Consider the following 18,124-nt stretch of genomic DNA (forward strand, 5'->3'; position numbering starts at 1 on the left):
TGTCAAGGCATAGATCTGGAGAAGGGTACAGAAAAATTGCTGCAGCTTTACAGGTCCCAAACAGCACAGTGGCCACAATTATTCGTAAATTAAAGAAGTCTGGAACCACCAAGAACCTTCCTAGACCTGGCTGCCTGGCCAAACTGAGTGATCGGGGAAGACGGGCCTTGGCCAGGGAGGTGAGCAAGAACCCGAAGGTCACTCTGACAGAGCGCTAGTGTATCCTTGTGGAGATGAGAGAACCGTTCAGAAGATCAACCATCCAGGCAGCACTCCACAAATCAGGCCTTTACGGTAGAGTGGCCAGATGGAAGCCACTCCTTAGTAAAAGGAAGATGACAGCCCGCTTGGAGTTTGCCAAAAGGCACCGAGAGGAGACTCAAACCATGAGAAACCAGATTCTCTGGTCTGATGAAACCAAAATTGAACTTTTTGGCCTGAATGCCAAGCGTCATGTCTGGAGGAAACCAGGCACCGCTCATCACCTGGTCAATGCCATCCCTACAGTGAAGCATGGCGGTGGTAGCATCATGATGTGGGGATGTTTTTCAGCAGCAGGAATGGGGCAACTAGTCCTGATAGAGGGAAAGATAAATGCAGCCAAGTACACAGAGATCCTTGAAGAAAACCTGTTCCAGAGCGCTCTGGACCTCAGACTGGGGCGAAGGTTTACCTTCCAACATGATAACGACCCGAAGCACACAGCCAAAAGAACAAAGGAGTGGCTTTGGAGAAAGTCTGTGAACGTCCTTGAGTGGCCCAGCCAGAACCCAGACCTGAATCCAGTTGAACATCTGTGGAAGGAGCTGAAAATGGCTGCGTACCGATGATCCCTATCCAACCTGACGGAGCTTGCAAGGATATGCTAAGAGGAATGGGCAAAAATGTCCAGAAACAAGTGTGCTAAGCTTCTTTCCCAAGATGCCTTGAAGCTGTAATTGCTGCCAAAGGTGCATCAACCAAGTATTAGGCTAAGGGTGTGTACAGATATGCAACCCCTAAATAACCCATCTTTGTCAGTAAAATAAAATTGCATATTTACTATTTTCAGGTACCTGGGGTCAACTGTGCAGGAAAATGGGGGCTGCGATAGTGAGGTGAGAAAGCGAGTGCAGGCAGGGTGGAGCAGTTGGAGAAGGATTTCGGGAGTCATTTGTGATAGGAAAGTCCCAGCAAAAGTGAAAGGTAAGATGTATAAGACAGTAGTGAGACCAGCTGTGATGTATGGATTGGAGACCGTACCCTTAACGAAGAGACAGGAGGCAAAGTTGGCGGTGGCGGAGTTGAGGATGTTAAGGTTTGCGATGGGAGGTTGGACAGGATAAGGAACGAGCACATCAGAGGGACAGCACATGTGGAGAGCTTGGGAATTAAGCTAAGAGAGATGAGACTGAGATGGTATGGGCACATCCAGAGAAGAGATGCAGAGCATGTTGGAAGGAGAATGTTGAGGATGGAGCTGCCAGGCACACGAAAACGATGAAGGCCAAAGAGGAGATACATGGATGTGGTGAGAGAGGACATGAAAGTGGCAGGTGTGGTAGAGAAGGATGCTGAAGACAGGGAGCAATGGAGATGAAAGATCCGCTGTGGCGACCCCTAATCGGGAGCAGCCAAAAGATGATTTTCTAAAAACCTACTTCCGCTATTTTGTGTCGAATTTTGTGACAAAAAAATGAACTCGATCTATTGCAGAACAAGTCTGTAACGTAATAAAACATGGAGAAGGTGAAAGGGGTGTGAAGACTTTCCGGCTTGACTGTGTAAAGTTTTGTATTGTCAAATTTCTTGTTGATTCATTACTATATGGCAGTTCCATTAAAATTTTTTACTCTTGATTACCATCACTTCAGACTATTTTTGTGTTTACAATAAATTGGAAATTCCTCCAGGGCGGCACGGTGGTGTAGTGGTTAGCGCTGTCGCCTCACAGCAAGAAGGTCCGGGTTCGAGCCCCGTGGCCGGCGAGGGCCTTTCTGTGCGGAGTTTGCATGTTCTCCCCGTGTCCGCGTGGGTTTCCTCCGGGTGCTCCGGTTTCCCCCACAGTCCAAAGACATGCAGGTTAGGTTAACTGGTGACTCTAAATTGAGCGTAGGTGTGAATGTGAGTGTGAATGGTTGTCTGTGTCTATGTGTCAGCCCTGTGATGACCTGGCGACTTGTCCAGGGTGTACCCCGCCTTTCGCCCGTAGTCAGCTGGGATAGGCTCCAGCTTGCCTGCGACCCTGTAGAACAGGATAAAGCGGCTACAGATAATGAGATGAGACGAGATGGAAATTCCTCCCCGAACGCCTTGAAACTGTCTCAGGTAACCCCAGTTTTCCATTTTTCTCACCTATGGTTCACGGTGAAGGGCTTCAGCCTTTTTTTTTTAAATTGTACCCTCCCATTCTCTGCCTCGTACCCTTTTATTCCCCAAAACCTTGAGACCACTGCATTCATGCAACATAAGTGACTAAAAACCAAAAGAACATTCCATGTACTGATTTAACAGTCTAATAGGATATGTTGTGTTATGCTGCGCTATATGAAAACTCACGCTGAGGTGGTGTTATACGGCCCGACGCAAAGCAGCCTGGTCTAGACTTTACATGCATATGAAGAAGCAGCAGCAATTGTGTGTACGCGCGTGACATCATGCTGATTTTCCAAACCGGAAGTCCACCATGCTGGATGATGAACACCACCAAGATAGCGGCGCTTCATGTGTGAGCTGCTGCAATGCTTCGTGATTTTCTTTTCATTTCACTGCCTTTGAAGAAAGACAATGCCTGCTTGGTGTGCGGGAAATAATCGCGGTAATGATGCTACTCGTGACAAAGAGAAATGGTTCTTCAGAAAGAATTCCCAAAATAAAAACGGTGACAAAACAGATGAAGGACTGTTTAGAGAACGCCGTGTATACGCTACGGTTCAAAAACATCCATCGTAAGGATTTAACTTTTTTTTTTTGGGGGGGGGGGGGGACTTTTTCACCTTTATTGGATAGGACAGTGTAGAGACAGGAAATGAGTGGGAGAGAGAGAGAGAGAGACGGGGAGGGATCGGGAAATGACCTCGGGTCGGAATCGAACCCGGGTCCCCGGATTTATGGTATGGCGCCTTATCCACCTGAGCCACGACGCTCCCCGTAAGGATTTAACTGAGGAAAAAGCTCATTACACCCATGTGTGTGGTGACTGCGTTATATCTGACGAGAGCTCATTGCTAATTAAAGCTGTTTTCGGCTGATTAAATTGAACTTCAGCGTGAGCGCTCTCTGTTACCCCTTTTCCACCAAGTCAGTTCCAGGGCTGGTTCGGGGCCGGTGCTGGTGCTGGTTCACAACTCGTTCAACTTGTGAGCCAGCTGAGAACCAGTTTGCTTTTCCATCGCTCACGGTGCTAAGGGAAGCCACGTCATTACGTCGCTATATACGTCAGTTACGTCGCTACGTTTGCATAAACCTTGGCGCGAATATCGAAGCAAAAACAACACGGAAGAAGCAGCAGCAGCAACAACAACAACAACAACAATAATAATAATGGATGACTTGGCGTTTGTACAGCTGCTGCTTCTCATCGCTTAAAAATGGCGATCTTTCGCGGTCTTGTTATTGTTGTTGGTCTTAACAACTCCGCCCCCCGCTGACGTAAGCGGTTCTTTCCTCTGGCCCAGCAGAGAGTTGGTGCTAGTCTGGAACCGGTTTTTCTGGCCCCAGAGCCAGTTCTTTGTTCAGTGGAAACAGAAAACCTGGTTCCAAATTGAGCACTGGCCCCGAACCAGCCCTGGAACTGCTTTGGTGGAAAAGGGGCATGTCTGTCACTGGCAAACCTACGCGGTAAAACAAGCCCAGATTGGGCACCAAGACTCAAATTAGGACACGATCATTAGGATCAAGACGGAAACTGAAAAATCTGCCGAGAAAGCCAGATTAGAAGCAGCACAAACCTTGGAGTTCGGATACACAAGGAGAACAATGTGGGCCAACACTGCCAGGTGAGAGATTAGCGATGCCGTTCCAGTAACTTCGTTTTACTTCTGCACTTTTTTTTTTCCCTCTTTGGTAAAACAAAACAGTTCACAATATCAAGATATTCAACCGGTGGTAACGAGGCTAAATCCTCCATCATCGGACAGCTTTAACATATACAGGTCAAAGCCACAAATCTCAACTTTTTTCTCCGAATCTTGACTCGAGGACTCTGAGAATCATAATCTGTCGAGAAAGTCGGAGATGCATCACAGTTATTGTTCGTATAGACCCCTTCGCAGTAAACGTCATTCATACGCAAGAGGAAATTGCGCGCGCAGCCTGGACTCAAAAAAAGACTCCGCGACGGTCAGACTGACTTTTGGCGACGGTAGAGACGAGAAGAAATATTTGGAAGAAATGCCTAGTTGTGTTGTCGGGTGTCAGAATCGTAGCAGTGATGGGGTTAAAATGTACAGAATTCCAGCAGGATCTCACCCATTCCAAAAAAAATCGCCGACGTCTATGACTACAACCCATCAAACGTGTAGACTGGGATGAAAGCACCATCAAAAATGCGCGGGTTTGCAGCGCCCACTTCATCACAGGTAAGATCAGGCTATTTATTAAATCTTTTCTTTTTATTCTTTCTAGTCTTCGTTTATTGATGTAGCAAAATACTTTGGCAGCGTTTGTCTGATTAGCTGGGTCATAGTTACACAATGTAATGAATATTGTTAGCATGTTAACTTAGCTTTGCGTGCAATTTTGTTTGTAGGAGATTACTTACCCTGCCATAGGCTACATGTGCAATTGGCTGTCAAAACATAGCCTTCCAACTTGTTGTATACCACCGGCTTCATACATAGCAACCTTCTGACCTTGACACTGACTTGGTAAGATTTTTGACTTCAGAGCACAGAAGTTTATCAATTTCAGTGTAAAACACGTTCTGTACATGCCCGCACATAATCATATGCGTCTAAAGACTTGTAGGCACGAAGTTTTTCGTGGGTGTACACTGAAGTCTTGTCAATAAGGTACGAGTATATATCTGGCCATTGTATACCAGGGAACTTACTAACATCGTCCGTCCACTCTTTAATTAAATACGGATCCGGTAGGCGATGTCCACTTGTTAGAGTTAACTTATTTATGTAGCATTCTCCATCTTGTAACGACAATTGTTTTGCATAATCTGACAGCTCATAATGCCGGTCGATGGGCAGCGCCATTGTTTCTGAGTCCAGGCTGCGCGCGCATCCTAGCAACAGTCGGTTTGTTTACAAACATGCGAAGGGGTCTATGAGACGGCATTTTGGATTTGTACATCATCAAACATGACGGCGGATGCATACGTCACACTGTTTTGTCACGTGGATGCAAACAAAGAACGCACATGCCACTGTTATCCACCCACACACACACACTGCTTTTCTTAGGTACATCCAGAATATTTAAAAGCAACGCTCGCTAGACGACACGTCAGAGCCAAAACGTCCCTGTTCATCAGGTTTCCAAATCGGACTTGAAAATATTTATCCATTTTCATGCACAGTGATGTAAAACACACTGATGAGCTCCGTTTCTTGTTTGTGAATGTGTCGATATAATAAAAAGACAAGAGTGCTCCGAGAGCACAATATCCCCCGCTGGCAACGATGCCATAACTCTGATAAAATGTGTCTGAATTGAGCGAAACTGCAATACGCGCATTACCGACATATAACAAAGAATCCTGCCAAGTTTCATAAAATTCATCCAAAAATTGAGTGTACCACCCTTCCTGGGACGGATGGATGGATGGATGGATGGACATCGCCACGACATAATCCCCGTTTGGACCATTTTGCCAAATTACATGAAATTCCTCCAAAAACTGTGATGGAAGTTGATTTCAGAAAGCGAGCACACCTTGATGAAATTGCCAAAGTGCAAGTTTGTTAATAATCAAGGGCATAACTCTGGGAACATTTGCCCAAATTAAACAAAATTTCAATATGCGCATAACTGTCCTATAGCAAAGCCTTTTGCCAAGTTTGGTGAAATTCCTCCACAAATTGTAAGAGGAGGTGATTTCAGAAGAACGTACACCCTCATGAAACTGTCAAAGTACAAGTTATTTAATCAAGGGTCAAAACTCTGGGAAAATTTTCACAAACCAAATTAAATCGCAATCTGCGTATTACCGTCATAGAACAAGGCCTTTTGCCAAGCTTCGAGAAATTCGTCCAAAAATTTTGAGAGGGGGACGGCACGGTACGGTGGTGTAGTGGTTAGCGTTGTCGCCTCGCAGCAAGAAGGTCCGGGTTCGAGCCCCGTGGCCGGCGAGGGCCTTTCTGTGTGGAGTTTGCATGTTCTCCCCGTGTCCGCGTGGGTTTCCTCCGGGTGCTCCGGTTTCCCCCACAGTCCAAAGACATGCAGGTTAGGTTAACTGGTGGCTCTAAATTGAGCGTAGGTGTGAATGTGAGTGTGAATGGTTGTCTGTGTCTATGTGTCAGCCCTGTGATGACCTGGCGACTTGTCCAGGGTGTACCCTGCCTTTCGCCCGTAGTCAGCTGGGATAGGCTCCAGCTTGCCTGCGACCCTGTAGAACAGGATAAAGCGGCTAGAGATAATGAGATGAGAAACTATCAGCAGGGGTCAAGGGGGCTGCCTGAAGCTGTTGAGATTTTAACATTTAAAGATGCTATAGAACACATTTTTTACACAGATTTAACATAGAAAAGCAACAGAATTTAACCATCATGTGTATCTATTTGATGCCATATTTTGTAATCAATGACATAAGTGGCAAAAAAAAAAAATTATAAAAATTAGACGAAAATGTAGCTTTGAAGAATATACTTGCCTAAATATTCCACTGATTTTGTTATAACAATAGTTCATCTCATTTATTTATTTATTTTGTTTGTTTCAAGTTAATGTCAAACCTAGTCTAATATAAACCACATTCATTTTTCGAAAATCATGAATATGAGCAGAAATCAATGATTCAGTAATATTAGATATATACATATGTACAGCAAATACTGGAGATATTTGATTTAAACTAGTGCTGTCAAAAATGTCGCGTTATTAACGCGTTAACTTGACTCAATTTTAACGGCGATAATTTTTTTATCGCGAGATTAACGCTCTGTGACATGATGCCACGCCCTGCACAGCCAGAGTCCTCTGCCCCCCCCCCCGAAGAGCCACGGTGCTCGGTTAGGTTTCGTTTTCCCATCAGCGGCTCCAGCTCCACTTTGCAGTGGCTGTGACAAAACGCGTTATGCTCTGCAATTTAAAAAAAAAAAAAAAAACAAACAAAAAAAAACATTGGTACAACCAGTGTTCGAACTATGCCGATATTTTCGGGGGGTCCCTTATTTTCCCTTGGGGGGTGCTTGCGCTTGTCTCAGAGCGTGGCTCTCCATCACGCGCTCACTTCAGATATGCAAATGCTTCCCGTTACACACGATTGCTATGTCTATAAACATCATTTTGCCAATATTTTAGAGACCCCCCAAACATTTCCCAAATCATGTTTTCCAGGGATCTCATGTCTGTTTCAGGGGATCTCGGATCCCCCATGTACCCCCGTAGTTCGAACGGTGAGCAAGCCCATTCACTTTATGCTGATAAGAGAATTACAATGGTTTTTCATGTGACAAAAATGTGCGATTAAATTGCGATTAATCGCGAGTTAACTATGACAGTCGCGACATTAATCGCGATTAAATATTTTAATCGCTTGACAGCACTAATTTAAACCTCTCTTTTTGAAAAGGTTTCACTACAAAGGAATTTAATGCTCTTTTCTGGGGTGCATTCTGTCTTTCCTCCAGTTTTCTCTGCTTTTGTTTCTCTGATCTTTCCTTCTGCTTTTCTGATGTTCCTGCAGTGCTCTGAATTAAGTTCAATGCATTAGAAACAAAAGCACGAACGGAGTTAAAACATGTTTTCTAGCAAATGGGCGCAGCCATATTGTTTTCTTGTTCTATCGCGTACAGTCTCGCGGTCAGTGTTGCCAGATACTCCTGACGTTTTCCAGCCCAAAATATGTTCAAAACCCGCCAAAATGCACTTGAAACCCCCCAACTGGGTGGAGAACCGCGCAATCTGGCAACACTGCTCGCGGTATTTACATCAATTTAACTCCCGAGTGTTCCCGAATGTCAACGAGAACAAACGAAGCCGACGAAAACATCGCTAAACAAGCAAACCAAATCAGAACGTATTCTGCTGGTCATTTTACTTAAACATATTTTTAATGGATATACAAGAGATTTAAAAAAAAAAAAAAAAAAAACTTTTCGCTAGAAAATAGCGGAATTCCGCTAAATAGCGGACGTCTGGGATCCCTGTATGAAATACATCGCGGATCTGAGTGACACGTTTCCCGATATTTCGCTCTGATGACGTCACTCCCAGTGTTTTCCCACTGACTGGATGCACGTTGTCAAAATGAAAATTCTGCTGATGAACTTGTGCTTTTGTTTTTTGGTGGATGTGTCCATATCATATAAAAGAACATTACACAGTGGAGCGAGGATATGAAATTTATCTTCTTGTTTGGGAAAAAACAAACACATAAATCTATGACTTGTTCACTTCACTCTTTTATGATAGTCCATATTATTCATTCACAACTTCAAGATAAACTTCATATCTTCGTGCAACCGTGTAATATTCTCTATAAACGCAGCTTGACTGAACACGACAAAGCATCAGCGCACACAAAACCTATCTTCGATATTTCGAAGGCTACGTTTACATTAGACCGTATCTGTCTCGTTTTCTTCGCGGATGCACTGTCCATTTACATTAAACCGCCTGGAAACGCCGGGAAACGGGAATCCGCCAGCGTCCACGTATTCAATCCAGATCGTGTCAGCTCTGGTGCTGTGTAAACATTCAGAATACGCGGATACGCTGTGCTGAGCTCTAGCTGGCGTCTCATTGGACAACGTCAGTGTGACATCCACCTTCCTGATTCGCTGGCGTTGGTCATGTGACGCGACTGCTGAAAAACGGCGCGGACTTCCGCCTTGTATCACCTTTCATTAAAGAGTATAAAAGTATGAAAATACTGCAAATACTGATGCAAATACTGCCCATTGTGTAGTTATGATTGTCTTTAGGCTTGCCATCCTTCCACTTGCAAGTGGTAAGTGATATGCGCTGGGATCACACACACAGCGACTCAGTACCGAATCACTGCTTGTGCACTTCACTCGCGCGCTCTGTGAGCTGCGCAGGGCCGGAGTGCGCACCCTCCAGAGGGCACTCGCTGTTCAGGGCGGAGTGATTTGGAGCGCAGGATGCCTGCGGAGCCGAGCGTATCCGTGTATTGGCGTTGCTATGTGCACGCAAATTGTGTATTGGTGTTGCTGTGTGCACTAATCGTTTTAAAAACGTTAATCTGATGATCCGCTGATATGGTCTAATGTAAACATGGGCTAATAGTGATCTGTCAAATAACTGAATGAAGCAAAGATGGAGATTCTCTTGCATTCTCCATTTCTCTTCCAACTCCATTTGTAAATCAAGCGACCTCATGCAGAGGTCACGATCCCTCGTTTGGGAACGTCTCGGTTACACTGTCGCGCAATTTGATATTGGAAAATAATCAACAAGGCAGTGGACAGAAGCAGAATTACTATTACCACCAAGATGATGATGTTCCTGTACTATCGCATCAGGAAGTGATTCATTCCTCTTAGACCACAGTAATTTATTTATCAACAGTATTTCAACAGGCGGTCCAATTCAGCTAAGGTTGGTTTAAATGGAGGCCTGTAATATAACTTAAAAAAAAAATCTACAAAACACTTAAGAAAAGGTATATAAATGTGAATATATAAACAACAACTAGAGGCAATGAACACACTAACTATACAAATCAAGTCTGAGACTCTTCTTGAATTTCAGGAAAGATGCTTCCTGTCTCATACCCCTTTTCCACCAAATCAGTTCCAGGGCTGGTTCGGGGCCGGTGCTGGTTCACAACTCGTTCAACTTGCGAGCCAGCTGAGAACCAGTTTGCTTTTCCATAGCTTGCGGGGCTAAGCGGAGCCACGTCATTATGTCGCTGTATACGTCAGTTACGGCGATACGTTTGCATAAACCTTGGCGCGAATATCGAAGCAGAAACAACACGGAAGAAGCAGCAGCAGCAGCAACAACAACAACAATAATGGATGACTTGGCGTTTGTACAGCTGCTGCTTCTCGTCGCTTAAAAATGGCGATCTTTCGCAGTCTTGTTATTGTTGTTGTTCTTAACAACTCCACCCCCCGCTGACGTAAGCGGTTCTTTCCTCTGGCCCAGCAGAGAGGTGGTGCTAGCCTGGAACCGGTTTTTCTGGCCCCAGAGCCAGTTCTTTGTCAGTGGAAACAGAAAACCCGGTTCCAAACTAAGCACTGGCCCCGAACCAGCCCTGGAACTGCTTTGGTGGAAAAGGGGCGTCAAACTACTTGGAAGAGTCTTCCACACTTTAGCCCCATTAAAGCGGGAAAAAAAACCTATGATACTTAGCAATTTCAGCAAATAGAGAAGATCTTTCTTTCAAGTGTTATAGAGCAGTGTTTCTTAACTGGTGGGTCGCGACCGGAGGGGTCCCGGGTGGGTCATGGAGCTGTGGTGTAAAAAAAATGCTAATTCATTGATTCACTAAAAAAAAGTGCAACTTTTTTCTGCGACAATTTACAACTCTTATTTTGATAGACGATTCCAGCTCCGTGTCATCTGTTGCCATAGACGCAGAATGTTTATGCGACATAACGTGCGTGCTAGTCATTTGAGCGGTGAACGACATGTCGAAATGATGGTACGACCCCGAATATTTGAAATATGGATTTAGTTGTGTTGAGGACAAAATGGTACAGAAACCCATCTGTGTGGTATGTGGTGAGACACTTGCACATGAGAGCATGAAGCCGTTGAAACCGAAACGTCACCTGGACACAAAACACCCGATGGTCAAAGATAAACCAGTTGAGTATTTTGAAAGACGGCGCCAAGAACTGAGGGCTTCGCAAATGCGGCTAACAGCAACATGCTCCACATAAGTGCAGGCACTCCGTGCGTCTTACCACGTAGCTCATCGGATAGCGAAGGCCAAGAAACCTCACACCATAGCAGAAGACCTCATCTTACCTGCTGCTATGGATATGGTCAGGGAGATGGTCAATGAAGCAGCGGCAAATAAGTTGAAGACAATACCGCTATCGAATGATACTATAATTATACAGCATATAATGGCCATGCAGATGCAAACACAGGTATAATAATAATAATAATAATAATGTTATTATTACATATTATGGTTATATTTTGAGAATTACATTAAATTGACTTGAACGCTAAAAAAATTGGGTCGCGACCTAATGACCATGGAAAATTGTGGGTCCCAAGACTGTTCCAGTTAAGAACCACTGTTATAGAGGATTTCAGCCTACGTCATTGTTTCCATAGCGACAATATTTATGCCGCCATTTTGACGGTCACAAATATGGCGACTACCGGTAGCGATACACTGTTGATCATGACGAAGTCTCATTGTCGAGTATTTAATCCAGCCTAGATGACGCGAGTAAGAAGCGATATCACCAGAAAATCAATGCTGGTGTACGTGATCCGTACACGTTACCAGGCTATCTTTTTCTGGCTTTGCAGCGCGGGTGATCTTCCTGACCTGCAGTCAGGCGTGTGGGAAATACCAGGGAAAAAACATAAAAGAAAAAGGAGCGAGATGCAGAAAACACCTTCACTATCCAGCGACGTAGGGCATTTACAGGGCGAGCAGAGGGAGAGGTATTTGCAAAAATTGAGGTTAGCAGGCTTAGAGAACGACGTTTACCTGCTTCCACCAGGATTGTTCACTGACGTACGGAAGTACACCAAGCCCTCGTCTTTACCTGACTTCGGCCCACATGATCTGTATACCTACAGTATGTCATTAAAAACCAGGCTGGGTAACATGCAGAGGTGGGTGTCTATGACATTTTATCAGCCACCCACAATGCAGCCATCAGCATTCTGATTCGGATTCTATGATGATCCATGAGAGAATAAATACTGGATACTCCCTAGTAGTCAGACAGAACTGAGGATGCCTTTCGGAGGAGAGGCGAAACGTTTTCAAGAATCGTCAAGCAAGTCCAGTTGCTCTCTTCAACCAACCACAGATTACCGACTCACTGCGGCAAAGCGCTGGCGCTTGAGACTCCTTCCGTAAATGTTTAATAAACATTTGTGTACAGAAAACTTCACCATACCAACAAATTACACAGCTAGAGCGGCGGCTACAGTTATCAACACCTTTTCAGATTTACCAATAAAAAAACAAAGGTGAGTTTCAGTTACAACAGTTATTATTGGTGAATTAATCAACTGGAAGACCCCCTTCTCCCTTTGATCTTGTCGTCTGATGACGCAGCTCGTTACCTGAGATGGAATTTTTTTAGCATGATCAACAATCTGAGGAAAACCCCAACGTTATCGTCGCAGGTAAGCATGGTGGGAAGATCATGGACGTGTTTTTACTCATCAAAGTCACTCATGCTTCATGATCTCCTTGTCGAAACCTACTTTGTTTCTTACTCTTTCATTCGACAGCCGCCATTTTGTATCTAAAACGCGCGTTTGAAAATCACGTGAGGTGTTGATAATAGTGATCACTTTCGCCGGTATCCACCATTATTGACACCCTGTGGAATTAAGTGACGTTTACAACCGTTATGGATCGAACTTTGGGTAACATTGCTGAAGCGGATTAAGTACTTTAAAAAAATAAATAAATAAAAGTGCTGTGATTTAGATTTTTTTTTTCTGATTCATAACAGAATAGAATGTTTATGGAGGATTTGGAATCTGACTGCAACAAATAGAATTAGACCAGAATTAAATTCCTATTATTAAAAATATATATATTTTTCTATTCCGTTCAGATTTTTGTTTTTGCAGTTTGTTGTAAATATCTACCACATATTACAATATCAGTAGACATTTTATATTTTGGTTCGAGGAATGAGATGCGACCTTTGTTAGGATGTTCATGTGGTTACAACATCAATTCCCTGTTGACATTTATCGGTAAACGACAAAACTAGAAACTAATACAAACAACAATGAATGATTAACAAAACGTGATCTATGAAAATACTTCGGAAGTGGAACTAAAAGATTTGACAGGTTAAACATTATCAGTCAAGTTTATTTGTACAGCGCTTTTAACGATAAACATTGTCGCAAAGCAGCTTTACAGAATTTGAACGACTTAAAACATGAGCTAATTTTATCCCTAATCTATCCCCAATGAGCAAGCCTGTAGTGACGGTGGCGAGGAAAAACTCCCTCAGACGACATGAGGAAGAAACCTCGAGAGGAACCAGACTCAAAAGGGAACCCATCCTCATTTGGGCAACAACAGACAACATGATTATAACATTAACAGTTTTAACATGAAGTCAGCTTCGTTGATGCCATATCAGTTCATTTGTTTACAAACATTCGAATTACTTCCTCATTTATGTAAACACAGACATCACAGATTTATATAAAATATATTTTGGACTAAATATACACTACCGTTCAAAAGTTTGGGGTCACTTTGAAATGTCCTTATTTCTGAAAGAAAAGCACTGTTCTTTTCAATGAAGATCACTTTAAACTAATCAGAAATCCACTCTATACATTGCTAATGTGGTAAATGACTATTCTAGCTGCAAATGTCTGGTTTTTGGTTCAATATCTCCATAGGTGTATAGAGGCCCATTTCCAGCAACTCTCACTCCAGTGTTCTAATGGTACAATGTGTTTGCTCATTGCCTCAGAAGGCTAATGGATGATTAGAAAACCCTTGTACAATCATGTTAGCACAGCTGAAAACAGTTGAGCTCTTTAGAGAAGCTATAAAACTGACCTTCCTTTGAGCAGATTGAGTTTCTGGAGCATCACATTTGTGGGCTCGATTAAATGCTCAAAATGGCCAGAAAAATGTCTCGACTATATTTTCTATTCATTTTACAACTTATGGTGGGAAATAAAAGTGTGACTTTTCATGGAAAACACAAAATTGTCTGGGTGACCCCAAACTTTTGAACGGTAGTGTAAGTCTATGTAAAACTAATTTTAAATAAACTATGTTTTGTGAACTTAATACCACATACCGATGATCTTTTTTTTAAAATAAACAATCATCTGGATGTTGATAATTGTGGACAAACGGTGTCACGTGATCCGATACGCTAGCACTACGTTCAGACTGCAACCTGAAACGACCCATATCCAATTTGTTGTGAAATCCAATTTTTTTGTTAGGCCGTTCACATTACCAATTACATGAGACTTGTATGCGATCTCCAATATGAACGGAAAACGACCCAAAAGTGTCCGGTATGCGCAAATTGACACGTAATAAGCACATCTACGTAATAAGTAAACAAACAAAAAAGCGCACTCTTCAAGTTTGCAAGTAAAGCATGGAGATGAGGCAAGACCTGGCGATGTGGTTTTTGTGGCGGCGGAACTCACACAATAATCTGATTAATGTGGGCAGCAGACTAATGAGACCGAAGGTGTCAAATTACTGGAAATTTCCAGAACAATCTTATAATCTTGTAATACAGGATGGTTTAACATCCAGGTCCCTACCAAATCCACCATTAGCTTGATCAATTCTATAAAAGTCTATTTAAATTCTGAAAACTGTACAAATGTTGTTGTTTTCCACCAAAGAGGCGGGATTAGCCAATGCAGAATAGTGACGTTTGTCTCTTGTTGATGACGTGTAGGTCGCATGAATGCGACCTGTCCGGTCAGACTGCAGTCGCATGTGAAAATAACAGATATGAATCGGAATTAGGACCACATATCCAAGCGGCCTGGGTCGCACGTGAAAAAAATCGGATCCGTGTCGTTCAGATTGTCAATAACAAATCGGATACAGGTCGCATATGGGCAAAAAAATCGGATATGGGTTGTTTCAGAGTGCAGTCTGAACGTAGCCTAGTAATCAGGAATCAACTTTTTCCCCCCCAGTGGAAGTTTGAGTAATTATTCATACACGATTTAATTACAAACTGAAAGTCTTTTCTACTTTCGCAACGGCCAAAAGATCGTTAAGGTGTCGATAATCGTAGCCGCCGCTCTATTACACGCCCATATGAATGCATTCGAACAATCTGTGGTACAAGAGGAATAAAACACTTCATGACGAAAAAATAAACCAGCGCTGACGCGTTACCAGTCACTTCGCTTCGTTATAATTTATTTTTTCTTACAAAAACAGCACATACTGAAAACTTTTAATCCTTTTAATTAATAAATTTTACATTATGTTGTTTAGAAAGTTCTGGAACAATCTTCAGACACCTGTATGGAAAAGAGTCCAGAAGTTTTTAACCTCTTATAGAGGAGTCCTATGTAGGTTAATTTTACAGATTAAAGATTTTTAACAAATATAACTGAAAAGATTATGACCGTGTTTATTCATTAAAAAAAAAAAAAGTGTATAAAACTTTTAATAACATGCATCCAGTTAGCTCGCTGCTACATAGCTTAGCATAGAAGCTACCAAGAACAATAATAAACAGTTCATTTTACAGGATAAAACGTGACAGGGAACATTTGGATTTCCAGAAAATATAAAAAATTGTTAAGTATTTATAAATACAAGGAATAAATGCTTTTTTTTATTTAAAAAAAAGGACAAAAGATCTGCTTTGCGCCATTAAACCTCAGATTGTCGCTTTGTTCAACATGGCGTCGCTCCCCCCTTCTCTCTCTCTCTGTGGCCTGTTTCCAAATTTACTATAAACTTTTAAATAAATTAGTTTCAATCCAAACAGTTTTGCGTTACTGTAATGCAATATTTAGTTCACATCATTAAACTTACCCGTTTTTTCTTTAATTTCACAAAGTACGCTGAATAAAGCCGGTTTCATCCGGTGACAGTTCAAGGCATGTTTTCTGTAAAATAAACAAACTGTATTAGCCAACCTCTAGCAATATTAGCTTACTTTTGAGAACTTTATTTATAATAATAAATAATAATATACAATCACTTGAATTATAACATACACTCATGCTTCAGCTTTAGGATGAATAAAATGCAACAAAAGCTTAAAGTCATTTGTTAATATTAGCTAAAAACTTATCCTGAATGCTATCTCTACCCGGATTAGCCTATGCTCCAGTCCAGACACGACTGTCTTTCAACAAAATGAATATATATACAAATAAATAAAACTTCTTTACTGCTGTTTTTAGAGTCTGTATATTCTATTTAAATTTTTTTTACTAACTTTAAAGGAGTTTCTTGCACCATAGGTGGCTCGCTAGTTAGCAACAACGTAAACAAACAATACAGTCACTCGACAACCAAGTCAATCAGATTTTTTTTAAATCTATATTTTTCATCTTTTGTACACGTTATAAATTAAACGTGTGAACTGAGATGAAATTAAAAAAAGTGTCGTGAATTGAGAGCTTAAATTTAATAGACGTTGTTAAACATGTTAGCTGTGTAGCTTGGGAAGCTAACAACTTAAATTAATGCTCAAAGTTTGTTTTCGGGCACAGAGCCAAAGCTGTTTAATTAAAAACTAAAACTTAATTTCTACTCACTTTGCTTGGGCTTCGTCTAGACTTTGGTCGGTGATGGTCATGATTTGTTGTAAAATGTCCCCAATGTCTCGTCGGTTTTCATGACCGTTTTCTGTTCCCTCGAGGCCCGCGTCGCCATCGGACCGGTGCTGTGGCGGAGGGTGAACCGAGTTCAGGGCGTGCATTCCCGGGTGAGTGTTTAACGCGAGCCCCCGGCCTGAATTGGGCCCGTTGCCTGTAATAGGCTGCTGCTGCAACATACCGAACGTCACATTAATCTAAACCGAGCCAGCTCTGAGTGAGTGAGTGTGTGTGTCAGAAAGAATACACACCCTTCTGTGGATCATCACACTGAGGTCCTCTAGCGATGGGATTCACCTCATGGAATAAAATAATTACTCAAATCAATAAAATGCAATTCTGGTCACCTTTCACTGTGCAAAAAAATAAAAGCATGTGAGATTAAACTGCAATAAAAGAAGTTTTTGTGCCAAATACTACTAATAATGTTGTATTGTTTATAACTTCCTGTATTACACTCACTCTGAGTGACTTCCTGCAGTTTAAAGAGGCGGTTTGTTATTTTTGAGCCCCCTGCTGACTGCAAGTTGAATTGCAATTGCAAAGAAAATAATAACTGATAACATACATGTCAACCTATTGAGGTATTTCACCCACGTGACCAAGTCATGTGATGCTGCCATTTTGGACGTCACGGCTCGAATCAGTTTGAATGCGAGGAAGGCGACAAACGAAAAACATAAAAGAAAAAGGAGCGAGATGCAGAAAACACCTTCACTATCCAGCGACGTAGGGCATTTACAGGGCGAGCAGAGGGAGAGGTATTTGCAAAAATTGAGGTTAGCAGGCTTAGAGAACGACGTTTACCTGCTTCCACCAGGATTGTTCACTGACCCATCGCCATACACAGGTTTGGGTGATTAGAATAGAATATTGAATAGAATATTATTTTCCTTTTGATGAATAAAGTTTATAAATACTACTTATATCATGTCATAGCCGGAGCGCGCCAGCGAGCTCCCCCGGCGCGCCAGCGAGCTCCGGCTATGACATGATATAAGTAGTATTTATAAACTTTATTCATCAAAAGGCAAATAATACATGACAAACAGGAGAACAAAATGTCTGCTACATGCAACCCTAGACAAATTAACACTGCCTTGTTTCACTGCTCAGATGAGTTAACAAACACTGACCCATTTACTTTTTGCTATATATTTTATCAAAATTGCGTTGACTGATAAACTAACCTGAAATTAAATGATCACTGCAAAGTCTGGAGTACTCTGTTGGCTCCCAATCCTGTCTCTTCACAGCTGCAATCCATTTGGCCCTCTTGTCTGGGTCAGTAGGAAACCGGTAAAAGGAGAGTCCTGCATGCTGTACCTGTCTGTTGTGGCAGCCCACAGCACAACAAGCAAACACCATGGTTATTTATAGAGTGCTTACTGACAAATTAATCTATTCTAGGTGTCTGTAACACGTTTTTTTCCAAGCTGGTTCTCCCTCTCTGTCTGCAGCGTTAGTATGTAGCTTGCCGTCCAAAATGGCGGACACC

The 18,124-nt window shown here is 42.3% G+C and overlaps 1 protein-coding gene across 6 annotated transcripts in view; it reads right to left on the minus strand.

Annotated features, from left to right (window-relative positions):
- Positions 1-16,964, minus strand: part of pbx2 (pre-B-cell leukemia homeobox 2) — a 51,198-nt gene extending 34,234 nt beyond the window's left edge. The window contains exons 1-2 of one of the 6 annotated variants that reach the window (XM_060900376.1): positions 16,567-16,964; positions 15,836-15,909 (exon numbers count right to left, since the gene is read on the minus strand). In XM_060900376.1, coding sequence (XP_060756359.1) covers positions 15,836-15,909; positions 16,567-16,805 — 313 coding nt within the window. In that variant the 5' untranslated portion in view covers positions 16,806-16,964. The remainder of the gene's footprint in view (positions 1-15,835; positions 15,910-16,566) is intronic. The other 5 variants (XM_060900373.1, XM_060900375.1, XM_060900372.1 and 2 more) reach the window with 5 other exon arrangements.
- Between the last annotated feature and the right edge of the window lie 1,160 nt (positions 16,965-18,124).

The sequence above is a fragment of the Neoarius graeffei genome, chromosome 19 (assembly GCF_027579695.1).
Source record: "Neoarius graeffei isolate fNeoGra1 chromosome 19, fNeoGra1.pri, whole genome shotgun sequence".
NCBI classification, from domain to species: domain Eukaryota; kingdom Metazoa; phylum Chordata; class Actinopteri; order Siluriformes; family Ariidae; genus Neoarius; species Neoarius graeffei.